This window comes from Fistularia commersonii, chromosome 20, assembly GCF_037954325.1.
Source record: "Fistularia commersonii isolate RoL2024-O1a breed Wild chromosome 20, RoL_Fcom_v1.0, whole genome shotgun sequence".
NCBI lineage: Eukaryota > Metazoa > Chordata > Actinopteri > Syngnathiformes > Fistulariidae > Fistularia > Fistularia commersonii.
Window position 1 is genome coordinate 396,604 of NC_141303.1, and position 13,165 is coordinate 409,768.

Consider the following 13,165-nt stretch of genomic DNA (forward strand, 5'->3'; position numbering starts at 1 on the left):
CCTCAGGCCGACTTCAGGTGTCCGCCATCGCTGGCAACCATGAACCAATCAGAGGCCAGCATGTCGTACGCTGACCTCGGACACTTTGAGTACCAGCGATGCGTCCTGAGCTTCCTCACCATGTTGTTGGTTGCGATCATCACCAGGGCACTAAAGCCTTCCTCGCCTCTCTCCATCCTCAGTCTCCCGCTCCCAAGTGTCCTCGCAGCGGCAGGATGTGCTGCTGGAGAACGTCACCCGGATGTCGGAGCGCTCCAAGCTGCTGCAGCAGAAGCTGGGCGACTCGTCCGCCCAGGCCGACCTTCTGGAGAACATCTGGAAGCTGGAGAACCTTTTCCAGAACCACAGCGACTGGCTGCAGAGGCTGGAGATCTTCATCAAGGTAGGACGGCTCCTCGTCGGCGGGCTGTCGGCGGCACGTTGGTATTTTATCGGTTAAATGTGTATCGAAGTTACGGGAGAACACAACGTTCGCCATCACGGGAAACAGTAACACCCTCATTCAGGGGCTGAGGTTAAAAAAAACTCACTTTGATATTTATCAAAATGTATGGAAGAAGTTATAAAGTAAAATTTGATTTAATTAAATTAAACTTAGTTCAATATTTTTTTTTCGTTTCAATTGAAAATTTTCAATTGAAACGAAAAAAAATTATTGTGAAATATGTTCATTTTGTATCCCGTTATGTCCCATAATGTTTGCCTTAATGGGACACAATATCACCATAATTCAGGGGCTGTGGTTAAAAAATAAAACCACTTTGATATTTCTCAAAATGTATTGAATTAAATTATTTTTTCATTTTAAATTTTGATTGTGAAATATATTGTTCATATCGTGATATAGAATTTTACGTGAATTTCTAAACAAAAGCAACTTCACCGGCCCCTGTGGTTTCCGTATTTGATCCAATCGAAGTTGAATATTTCCAATCGAATCGCCGGCGTTCCCGCCCGAAGCGCAGCGGTCGCTGCTCCGCCTGGCGGCCAGAAGCTCCCTGGTTGTGTTCCTCTAACGCTCCAAAAACCTGCAGGAGGTTCCTTGGGTTGCGCTGAAGCCGCGTTGCTCCGCAGGGCCTGGAGTTGGAGCTGAGGACGGTCCAGTCCCACTCCCTGCAGTCGGAGGGCTACCTGGTGCAGCTGGACGACCGGCTGTCCTCCCTGAGCAGCTCCGCGGGCAGGAACCTGACGGGCCTGAGCGCGGAGGTGGCCCGGGCCTCCACCTGGCTGCACGACCAGCGCCTCCTGCTCAGGTACGCTTCATCTGACCGACGCAAACAAACACCAACTCTGTTATACATTGAAATAAAGGTTCCGGATTTGGTTTCTTATAATAACAATTTTTGAAGGCGTTGGACCGTGTTCCGCCGGCAACCCTGTTTGTAGGGTGCTCTGGGAGTTTGGGTACCGAACCCTGTCATATGAGCCGCTCGGTCCCTGTATGATCGTGTCGGAGTTTGGTCCGCATTCCCGGTTGTAAGTCGGACCTGCTCCCGGCGAGTTGGATAGAACCTCCAGCCGCAGCCACGGCTTGAAGGGGATCCGGTTTGGTGGCCGCAGGATGGAGTCCCTGCTTTGTGCAGAAGATGTGCTTCTGTTGGCGTCATCGGGCCGGGATCTCCAGCTCTCTCTGGAAGGGTTCGCAGCCGAGTGTGAAGAGGCCGGGCTGAGCATCGGCACCTCCGAATCTGATGTCCGAGTGGAAACGGGTGGAAAGCCCGCTCCGGGTCGGGGAAGAGGTCCTGCCCCAAGTGGAGGAGTTCAAGTATCTCCGGGTCTTGTTCACGAGCAGGAGATGGACAGGCGCATCCGTGCAGCGTCTGCAGCGATGTGGACTCTGCACCGGTGTGTTGTGGTGAAGAAGGAGCTGAGCCAGGAGGCCAAGCTCTCAATTTACGGGTGGATCTACGTTCCCACCCTCAGCTGTGGTCACCAGCTAATTGACGAGGCGGCTCGGGCATCTGGTCAGGACGCCTCCTGGACTGGGAGGTGTTCCAGGCATGTCCATCAGGGAGGAGACCGCAGGGAAGACCCAGGACACGCCGGAGAGACCAGGTCTCCAGGCTGGCCTGGGAAGACCTCGGGTCCCTCAGAGGAGCCGGACCATGAGGCTCCGGCCGCTGCAGCCGCCGCCAAACTCCAGGTCGATGGATGGATGGAACATTTCTGATGTTTAATTCGATATGCAGATGCTCATCTTCTGTTTCGATGTTCATGTTCTGGATTTTCTTGCAACTTTCATCCGATCGAAGTGTCCAAAATGTGCAATTTATGAAATACCATCGATGACTCGGTGAATCGATCGGGTGCCGATTCCCGTCGGAGGTTAAAGACCGATGCGTGATGGTTTCCAGGGAAACGTCGGGGCAGGTGAGCAGCCTGAGAGAGAAGCTGGACGAGGTCAACTGGATGGTGGGAGCTGTCAATCATACCTTCAGCAATGACATCAACGTCCACCACCTGAAGATACAGGACCTGCAGGTCGGGGCTTCCCGCCGTCCAGGTGAACGTGCGAGCGCGGTGCGACGGCGTTACCCGAACCTGTTTGTTTGGTTTTTTTTGCACGGGAGTAGATCCAGATCAGCAACATCACGGAGGACACCTCCAGCCTGTGGGTGACCCACGTCCACACCGAGGCCCAGCTGAGGAACGAGATGGAAATCCTCAACACCATCACGGAGGACCTGCGGCTGAAGGACTGGGAGCACTCCCTGGCCCTCAAGAACCTCACCATATTCGAAGGTCAGACCGTCGTCCGGTTTGTCCCTTCGTCTTTTCTTCTTCGAAACCCGGACCGACCCTTTGGGAAACACGAGCGCTCCTCACACTTTACGCCGCCGTTGTACAGAGAGGGTTCTTCTGTGGAGATAGGGTGAGAAGGTTGGCCTCCGCGAAGAGGCCAGAGGAGCCGGACGAGGTCTTCCACCGCGGCCCTCCAGGAGGAGCGGACCCAGAACGCTCTGGAGGGTTTACGTCCATCTTCTGGCTCGAGATCATCTCAGGAGCTGCACCGAGTGGCCTTGGAGACGACAGATGAATTAAAACAGGAGATGAAGATGTAGTCAGGGGGCAGATCAAACACCAGAGGGTTTCAGAGGGAGCGCATTTTGGAAGTTCAGAGGTGGACTCGAAAAAGCACTTGAAGAACAGGAACCACCAAAACACCGGTGGACGCCAAGAGATGTTTGCAGAGTGACTGCATGTAAATGACCCCGGCGTAAAAAACACGACTTTACTTTACGATCCCCGGGGTATCCGGCGAATTCCAGATCTGTTAAGACCTGATTATCCCCGCGGCGCGGCGCTGCATGGCGCTCGCTGCACGGCGCTCGCTGCATGGCGCGGCGCGGCGCTCGCTGCCAGGGCGTGCAACGACTTATCTGGCTTGTTAAAAATCAAGAGCAGGAATGCCATGATGTCATGCTGGCAGGGGGCGGCGGGCTGATGGATGGCGATCTAAATCAAACGGGACCCCTGATCTGGTGTCTGCTCCACATGTGGGTGGGAGGCCGTTTTTTATTTTCCCTTCCCGAACCTGGAAACAATTGCGGGTTAAATATAGCCGCCGCATCCAGAATGCAAAGTCGCTCGTTAGCTCCCTCGCCCTTGTTTGTTAGCTGGCAGTCACCGTTAGCCAAGACGACGCTGACGCACGTGTTACTCGTTGCGTTAATGAACGGCGAATAAATCGGGGGAAGCGACGTAGAGGTCCGAGAGCGTCCGAGTTCTCCTGATGAGCGGAGCTGCGGAGGGCGAGCGGCGCGACGGCGCTTTCATGACCGTCGGTGCGGCGCGGACGTGCACGGGTGAGGTCATTATCAGTTGTTTTTCATCAGTGACCAAAACATCTGGCTTGGATTAGCGAGCACTTTGGATTTTTTTTTTTTTAGGTCTTCCGTGGTGTTTTCATCCAGCGGCTCCATGAAAATCATCTCAGACCTCGGTGGTTTGAACAGACATGCAGGTTTTTAGCTGCTAGCCTGAAGATGTCCTCCTCTTCAGCCAATCATCTGACTCCATCTTGCACACAAACTTACTCGATATCTGGGAACGTTTCAGTATTTATGAAGGTCTCTGGCGTCGTCAAATGCACGAGACCCTTAATATTTGTAAAACTCGCCATGCAAGAGGTTTGATGAGGATCATCTGATGGCACGCAGCGCTAATGTTAGCCTCAGTTAGCACTGAAGGGAACTAGAGAGCCAGCCTGACAGAAGAAGGCCTTCAAGCTCAGGACTGAAGGCCTTCTAGCGCCGCCCCGTCAGGATCCGTCGGTCTGAACGCAGATGCAGCAGATCCGGTGGAACGGCGAGGGCGGGGAAGACGCACAAATATACACAATGTCATCTGCAAACATCCGACTCCTTCAAGAGATAAAGGAGACAAATTCATCCAATGAACAAAAGTCTGTGAGGTCGTTCCTTTCCTGCTGTCAGATGTTGACAGAAGAATTGTTCTGCCCCGGTTTCGGCCGAACCCAAGAATATTTTTCTCCGTTGTTCTTTTTTTCTTTTGGCTCCGGTAGTTTTAAATTGGGGTTGTTATGAAAAGCCCTTGGAGAACCTCGGGGTCTGGCAATAAAACCGAAACAAAAGGCGCAAAATTGAGTTTAGGAACTGAGTTCCAACTGTTACCCACCAAGCCTCTCAGTTTTCTGCACTCCAAATATTCTGTTTTTTTTTGTAGTCGTCAAACAAAACATTATTTCTGTTGTCGTTTCGAACAAACAGCCACGGTTGCCGACGTTCACGTCCAGCTTTTAAGGCCTTTAAGGCTGAAATTCTGGGTGATTTGTTGAAGAAGGTGGTTCAGCTGCCGACCCCGTGCTTGTGCTGAGTTCTCGTGCTGAGTCGGCCGTATGTATGTCACGCTTCCTCAGTGGAGTCGGGGATTGGAAATCTGCAGAGCCGAGCTTCGACGCTCGCTCTGCTTCCGCGCCAGATCACGACGGACGGGTCACTGCTGTCTCGGCGCGATCGGGAAACTGGAAAAACCTCGGTATGACGTGGAGAGAGTTAAGAAACGGGTCTGCGGGGGTTCTCAGTCTCCAGGTCGTGGTGAATTCTTGTCCAGATCTTCTTCTTGTGGCAACTGGACTTGAGTTTCTTCACTTGAAGACACCTTTTATGGTGACTTGTAAATGGAGAAGGGCGTAAGCGAGGCCCAAGGGCTTCTTATGCTAACGGGGGTTGTTGGTTGGGATTTGTCTGGATCGGAATGGGAAAGGGAAAAGCTCAGCAACCTGTTGGACTGAAGCTCAGGTGGAAGTTACCTGGGGCTACTTCTGGGTGCAGAAGGTCCCGGTCCGTGATTTCAGACCAGATTTCGCCAAGAATTAACAAACGGGAAAAAACAGACCGGAAGTCGTCCGTCGCACACCATCGAGGCCGCCGACCGGAAAAGCGGTTCGAAAGGCTTCGTGTCTTTATTTCCACGGCGTCCCGGCTGTCAAAGCCGCCATCTTTGCCTCGGTGACTGTCTGCACGGCGGGCGGAGTTGAGACGACCAGTTCCTGCCTGAAGGTGTCACCGGCAATCTGGTGGTCACCGGGCCAGATCTCCGGCACGGCGTTTCATCCCGACCTGCGGCGTCTCAACATCACCGGGATGATTTTCATCATCTGACCTTGATTTGTTTGTTGCTGCAAAGAAGAAGCTCCTAAACTGCAGTAATGCTCCTTTTTACCCGTCAAAGATGGAGGTTATTTCTGTCGTCTCCTGCTTTGCGGAGCTGCTTCAGCGTCCAGGATCAGATGATCCAAGATCTTGAATTGACTGGAATATTTGACCCGGTGCTGTGACTTATATAACTCTCTGGAAATACCGTAGTCCACGGCGTAGACCAGGCTGATGCATCCAGCGGAAACCATCTTGCATCTCCGGAGACTTTGATTCATTTCTGGAACATTTCTGGACGCACGACAAAGTCTCTAGAGATGCTTGTTGGTTTCCATCGGATGCATCGGCGCGTCTACGATACTTCCAGTGTTTCACTGTGAGCAACAGCTAGATCGATGCAGACAGCGGTCCAGTCCCAGCAACGACAGCAGATCTTTGCTTTTATTTTTTCATTCATTCATTCATTCATTCATTCATTCATTGTCTGTGAATCTGGAATCCGGAAACGTCCAACCGTATACCTTCCCTTCACACTCCACACAGGCCTACAACTATCCAGACCTCTGGAGCGTCAAAGAACCTCCTGCATGTTTCTGGACTGCAGGAGGAACCTGCAGAACCTGGAGGAAACATGGAGACTCCACAAAGAGAGGCCTCCCTGTGGAAATTCAACACAGGGACCTTCTTGTGAAGTGGAAGCGCTAACCGCCGCGCCGGCGTGCCTGCCTTGTTTTGTGACGCTTGCTTTTAACTCGCAGGGCCTCTGGACCTTATTTGGATCCAGAAAACAGGCCCGTCGGTCTGTGAGGTCTCGAGTTTTCCAGCGAGTTCCCACATTCAAGTTCAACAAAAACAAAAACCCCCATGTTTATTGCTAAGCTCGCAAACCTGTGAGTCTAGCATTATGACATGTGGGGCAAAACATGTATCTCTGCAGCCGCGGTGTTCCTTTCCACTCCGTTTGTTTCACGTCTCAGTTTTCCCGTCCAGGATGACAAAACCAACTTTTGTCATCCGTGAAACACGGCGCCCTTCCCTGGGAAATCTATCCGCGAGGCAACTTGATGTCATTTGGTCGGGCACGGCGGAGCTCCGTGGAAGCCTAATAAGCCTTCAAATTAGCAGATGTGTTACTAAAATTGGGTTTTCTGGATTGTATTAAACCCCACACACACACACACACACACACACACTCACACACACGCTCACACTGGCCACTCATGGAAGGCATTTTCTGTCAAAGTCCCAGCTCGCGTTTGCCGTTTTTGAGTGGCGTGTTTTACTTGTTACGTGCGTCACTGCACATGTGTGCACAGCGAAGGGCCAAACACAACAATGTAAGCGCACACCGCCGTTTCCAGCTTTGTTGTCGGTCAGTGATAGAAATCTAAGGAAATATGGTTGTCCCATTACCACGGGTGATTAAAATAAACGGCCGCTTGTAACGGAATCGCTCGGTGTTGGAAAGAAAAGCCCTGCGGTGAAAGCAGAGCCTCTCTATCGGGACAAATCCCTTCTCAGCAGCAGCGCCCCGTCCTCTTGGATTAGAAGCACTTCATAACCCGGGCGCTGCCCGCCTGGTCTTTGTTAGGATGCAGCGTATCTTCAGGCCCGCCGGATCATATCAGCACAACATGTCACATCACACATTTGTCTTCTCTGCTGGCCCTGCAGGCCTCCGGGCGCTCTTTCACCGCGAGCGCCTGACATACCGAGGCGCTTCGAGTTCGGATTGTATTCGGCGGATGCGGGGCTGATCCCGGAGGAGCCGCCGCCGTTGTTGTGTCAGCTGAGGGGAGTAGCGGGTCTCTGGAAGCCGGGAGAATCATAAAAATGCAAGAAAACTGGGCCATCGTTCTCCGAGCACCGGAGCCTGCAAACATCCTGGATCGAACCCAAAGGACTCAAAGAACCGAACACGTTGGCGGTTCAGATAAGAACAAAGTCGTGAAGCGTCAGGCACCCGAAGTGTAAGATACCTTCTTCTGTTGGACGCCATCGGAAATCCTGTTCTGTGACGCCTCATCGGTGCACGGCTGCCTGAACGGCCATCGAGTGATTTAATGTTGCGCTTAATCTCAAATGAAAGACGGCCATTTGACCGAACGACTCGAATGATGATAATTAAACGGATCGTTAAACCTTCGTGGCTCTGGAGCGGCCGCTTCTCTCGGGGCGAATCACGGGTCCGAGGGGAAAATCACTTTCCAGACCGGTAACTTTGCCGCACTTTAAATTCCATTATTTAGCGTGTTGGAAAATGTCCATCGTCCTCTCAGTGCTTCTTCTGCATCCAGGTTTCTTGCACTTCTTGGGGAGCTACAGGACACCGCTTGCCGGTCGTAGCTTTACGACACGTAAACACGGATATGGACGCGTTGAGACGGCGAGAATGTTCTTGAACCTCCGCTTCCGACGCATTCTGTGCAGGTTCCCCTGTTTTTTCCATGAAGTGTCCTGCAGGGATACAAATCATCTGGCGGTTCACATCAGACGACCCCGCGGGGTCGCCTCTCTTTGGACTCGTACGCCGAACGTCTCCTCGGCCGCCGCCGTCCTCGCCGCAATGTTTTCCCGAGACGGCCGGCGGTGTTGACGGACCGTCCCCGTCGGAGGGATGAGTTCTTGTCGAGCATGTTCGCACCTAGCGTCCCTGAGACGCCGGGCAGGTTAACTCCCCGCCAGGCCTTCTAGGAATAACCCGGGTATGTTTATGGCGAGCCCCGAAACAGCCGGGGCTCCGGAGCAAAACACCAAAGCGTGCGGCGTCAGAGCGAGGGATGGGACGCCCCGCCTCCCTCCGTGCTTTGGCCGGCCGACAGCGGCGCCACCCGCCGTCACCGGTTAGTTGGGTGCGGTTGTGAGTCAGCAAACGTCCGGATCCATGTTTCAAAGGCCGGTTCTGACACCTCTCTGCGTCCCAGACGTGAGATATTTAGAACATTAGCGCTCTGAAGTATCCAGCCCGCTGGTCATGTGCTGGACAATAACAAACCAGTATTCCCACAAGCCGCTTTGCGGTCCGGCTATGTTAAACATGTGGTTCCCATCGCGGTGGGACCCCCCCGCTCCGCCGCCTCCGCCGCCCTCCCCTTTTCCTTCGCGCTCACTATTCTCTCCCCGCCGCCTCTCTCACCGGCGTAATCCAAGTACAACAAACTTTGGGATTCAGACTTTTCACCAGTCGCCGAGGTTTTGGCCTTGGTTTTTGGCTGGCACGCCGTCCAAATGTGCGCGTCCGCTGTGATGAATATTGCGATTCCTAGAATTCCACGTCATTCATAAAATCATTATCTGCAGGAAAATAAAGTCACACATGGAGCTGTCCAAGAAAAAACAGTAAGAGCGAGTCCAGAGGGCAATGTTTGGGTGTTTTCGCACATAGAAATGAGGTGGAAGAGTCCCGTCCCCCCTTCGGTTCCTGTTGTTTTGGAAAATACAAGAAGCCGGTCCCTTCTTCTGCACCGCTGGGTTTGGCTAACGGCTCCCTCGCTGCAAATACACTCATTTCTGTGACACGACGGCTGCGTCCAAATCCTCTCTTAACATGTGGTCACAAGAGGAGCTCCGACGCCGACGCCGTGATAATTGCCCTGCGGGAGACTGTTCTTGTACCCCCGCCGGAATTTGGACCACCTCTTTATCAAGGGTCCACTTTTTCACGATGCGCACTGCGGTATAATTACCGTGTTCCACAAACCGGCCACGCCAAGGAAAAGATGGCTCCGGGCTTCCAAACAAGGACGGCTGAGAAGCAACCCGGAAAAACCCGTGACTTGCCACGACGCCGGAAACACGCTTAATGATAATGTGCGATATTTAACACGCCGCTTCTAGGACGTCCGCGTTTCTTCTCGGCTGAACTTCTCGGCGGACGTACAGGAAGGCCTCATTATTTCCCTCCCGGCGAAACTGTGGAGGGGCCGGTGTTTGGAAATGTACGGAGTCAAGAATCTGTCCAGGCGTGTCTCGCTGCTCCCAATCACCTCACATTACTAATATATAGGAGTTTCCTCCTGCAGTAGAGGTTTTCAATCCAGCCTAATGCATATTTGGGGAATTCATACAACATTAGCAATAAAATGGCGGCTCCGATGGGTATAAAACGGTGATTAAATGCCATAAAGCAAAGTTTTATTTAGTTTATTCGTCATGAGACCAGATGCATAAAACATGTAGTCTCACATATGGGGAAGAGATGCATTATATCATATTTAGCTAAAGCTAATTTCCATCCGTTAGTCCCTGGGTGTGGAGAGGCCGTGCAGTAAAACAAGTACAATTATAGAATAAAATATCTTCCAAAGCCAATGAAGTGCAAAACCGAAGCACAAATTGTTGAGCCAGTGAGTGAATGGATGTAACTCGGCAACATTTGCAAACCGGGGTCCCCTGTCCGCTCGGGGCGTGGACACCCCTCCGTCCTCCATCAGTACGGTTTTCCTGTCACACACTTAAAACCGGAAGTCGGAAGGAAATCTTAGGAGTCGTAGTGGAGTCTTACTGGAGTTGCGATGCGCTTCCGTCATCTCGGCCGTGAAGTGTAAGGAGACGTGCTAGAAGTGGAGAAAGAAACCAAATCTTCTTATCTTGGAAACTGGACTTGAAGTTCTTCACTCAAAGATGTTTCAGTGTTCATTCCAGAGGCTTCTTCACTTCCAGTGAGTTTCCAAATACACCTGCCAGGGTTGTGAGCGGATACAGGTTGTGGTGGTTTGTTGTGTAAATGTAAGACTTGAAGCTAGTCTTACTAGTCTTACTAGAAGCGAGGTCTAAGGGGTAGAAGCTAGGTCTAAGGGGTCAGAAACTACGTCTAAGGGGTCAGAAGTTCAGTCTAAGGGGGTTGTTATGCATGGAGGAGTTGTTCATTGGGGACAAAAGAGCAACTTTTGTGGGATGACCTGGACTGGGATGTCAGAAGGTGAGGCTAACCAAAGGATTGGAACCTGTTGGATCTCATGGACTGAGGCTCATGTTGATGTTGCTTCTGGCAGTGGATCTTTCCTGGTTGTTTGGAGGGTGCAGAAGGTTCTAGTCCTTGTTTCTGCTTTGAGTTAAGAGTCAAAGAAGCCCTCCATGTCAAAACAGAAAAGCTATCTCTGCACACTGGAGGGGCCTCAGACACGACCCTCCACAGACCTACAACCCATAACAACCTCCTTACACCGAGCTTCTGCAGATCAACTCCTCTATTTACACAACAAGCACCATAACCTAGACCCGCCCAAAACCCTGGCAGTTATATTTGGAAACTCCCCACAGGTCATTAGCAGTGAAGAAGCCTCTCGGATGAGGGCTGAAACGTCTTCAAGTGAAGAAACTCAACTCCGCTCGCTAAGACAAGAAGATTTGGACGAGAATTCACCGTGACCTGGATGACTGAGAACCTCCACAGACATGAAACCAAGAGTCTTTGTCTATAGGAGACCTGGCATTGGCGTCCGGACTCCAGATCTGTTGTTTTGAGGTTGCAGATGTTCTGCGAGCAGCTGGCGCGGAGCAGTCTGCTGAAGGGAGCTGAAATCGGGTGATGTTGCACCACGAGCGGGCGGTGTCACATGGTCCAGGAGCTGGTACCTCAGGGGGTCGGTGGCTCGGCGCCCTGCGTGCAGAGAGGATCTGCTCCGGACGGGAACAAAACACAACCGTTTTTAGAGAAGCTGTTTTTATTCTCCGCACTGAGTTTGCGCTTCCGAATGTGTCAGCGGTACTTTTGGGAGCTCTAAAAAAAAACTAGTGCATGATGTCACCGCCTCGTCTCGCGCTCGGCTCATTCTCGCTCGCATAATACGTTATCATGGACGCATTTCTTTCCGTTTCTTCTTTCCGCAGGGCCTCCGGGACCCAAAGGAGAAAAGGGCGATACTGGTCAGCTGGGCCCCCCCGGGGCCCCGGGGATAACGGGCTTAAGAGGTGAGAACGTCTTCCGAGCAATCCACTCCTGACTGAAAGTGATTTCAGGTGGCCGGGCGTCATCGGACCCTGTCGCCGAGGTGACCCGACAAAGCGACGTGACCTCGGGGATCAGCCGGATCGGAGGATCGCTCGATCGCTCGATCCCGAGTAACCGCATCTCGCGCGTCACGAACAACCAACTCGCTCGCGAGGTTCTTGAAGGCGGCGACCGACGGCCGGCGCTCGTCCCTTTACATGCATTTATTTGCTTCCTGTCGTGCATTCCAGGTTTGAGCCGCCAACATCAAATTGCACGATCCCAAGTTAGCCTGAGAGTCCCAGCGCCTCGGAAACACCCACCCTGTAATCTTGTGGGCGAGGAAGGAAGTCGTCCCCCCGGCTCAGATCCGAGCATCGGACTCTGGATGCGATGCGCGGGAAGCTTATCGGCGCGACAAATCCCAGACGGTTCTTTTCGCGAGGCTTTTACAAATGACCGACGTAAACAGAAAATCCAGGATTGCGAGCGAAGCGGAGCGCATGTGGCTGCGTTAGCGATATCACAAGATTTAAAGCATCGCATGAATCTGTCTGAGAAAACAGCGCGCCGGACACGGGGTGCAGATTTATCTTCAGACAGGGTGTGGACTCAACCGCCGGGACCGGTCATCTGTCTTTGTCATAGATAGCTCCACCGAAACCCCAAAATATGAAAGCCCGTCCTGGCAGAATGGGCGCTCCGCAGCGGTACGAGGACTGTATTTTATATTTAGGACGCAAACAACAACAGTATGAAACCAGATGTTCGGAGACCCCCTCCAGCTTGGTACCTCCTGGATCATCATATCTCACGCGCTCCTCCCGTCCTCATCCATCCTACATTCCCTGGCCCGTGAACCGCTGCTCTGCTCTGGCGTGACATTTCTAAGAAGTATTATCATGCGTCTGACAGGGAGCCCCCCCCCCCCACCTCTGTAGTTCTAGGAAATCACTCAGCAACACCAAAAAAAAAAAAAGAAACACATTTCCAACTGTAGGAAAGGAAGAAAAGCGAGTGCTCGGTCGAAAAACACGGCGATCTGAACAGAAATCGAACACCTTCGCGTCGTTTCCGAGATGAGGTTTCAGCGACGAGAGCGAGCTCGGCGCCTCGGGGGCCCCGACCTTCAGGGGCCCCCGACTCCAGAACCGTGGCTTCGGACAGCCTTTGGCACGATTGCAAACACAAGACATCGTGCATCTGACCTCCAAATACATCAGCGTCGGAGTTATTAATATTCTACTTGTTCTCATTCAAGCCTCCGTGGTTTGGGTTGGGTGTTAGGTTTAGGTTTAGGGTAAGGATTAGGATTAAGATTAGGGTTAGGGTTAAAATAGGGTTAGGATTAGGTTTAGGGTTAAGATAGGGTTAGGATTAGGTTTAGAGCTAATATAGGGTTAGGGTGAGGTGCGTGGATGAAAGGTGAATACTTAACGTATGTCTCTTCATGATCCTGGCGACTGAACCAAGATGAGCCCCACCTCACGCTTAATGATTGAATGAGTAAATGAAATAGGATTTAAGGTGAGCATTGAGATACTCAGTGATTTCAATCAGCGAAAGAGGGTCTTTTCATACATGGTAAGATTGTTGTGTGAAGGTGCATCTGTGG

At 52.1% G+C, this 13,165-nt stretch overlaps 1 protein-coding gene across 1 annotated transcript in view; it reads left to right on the forward strand.

Moving 5' to 3' along the window:
• scara5 (scavenger receptor class A, member 5 (putative)) overlaps positions 1–13,165 on the forward strand; it is a 93,183-nt gene that overhangs the window by 49,107 nt on the left and 30,911 nt on the right. Inside the window, exons 4-8 of the mRNA XM_086167178.1 lie at positions 183–382; positions 1,075–1,253; positions 2,355–2,481; positions 2,574–2,742; positions 11,451–11,531. Of these exons, the coding sequence (XP_086023304.1) occupies positions 183–382; positions 1,075–1,253; positions 2,355–2,481; positions 2,574–2,742; positions 11,451–11,531 (756 nt within the window). The remainder of the gene's footprint in view (positions 1–182; positions 383–1,074; positions 1,254–2,354; positions 2,482–2,573; positions 2,743–11,450; positions 11,532–13,165) is intronic.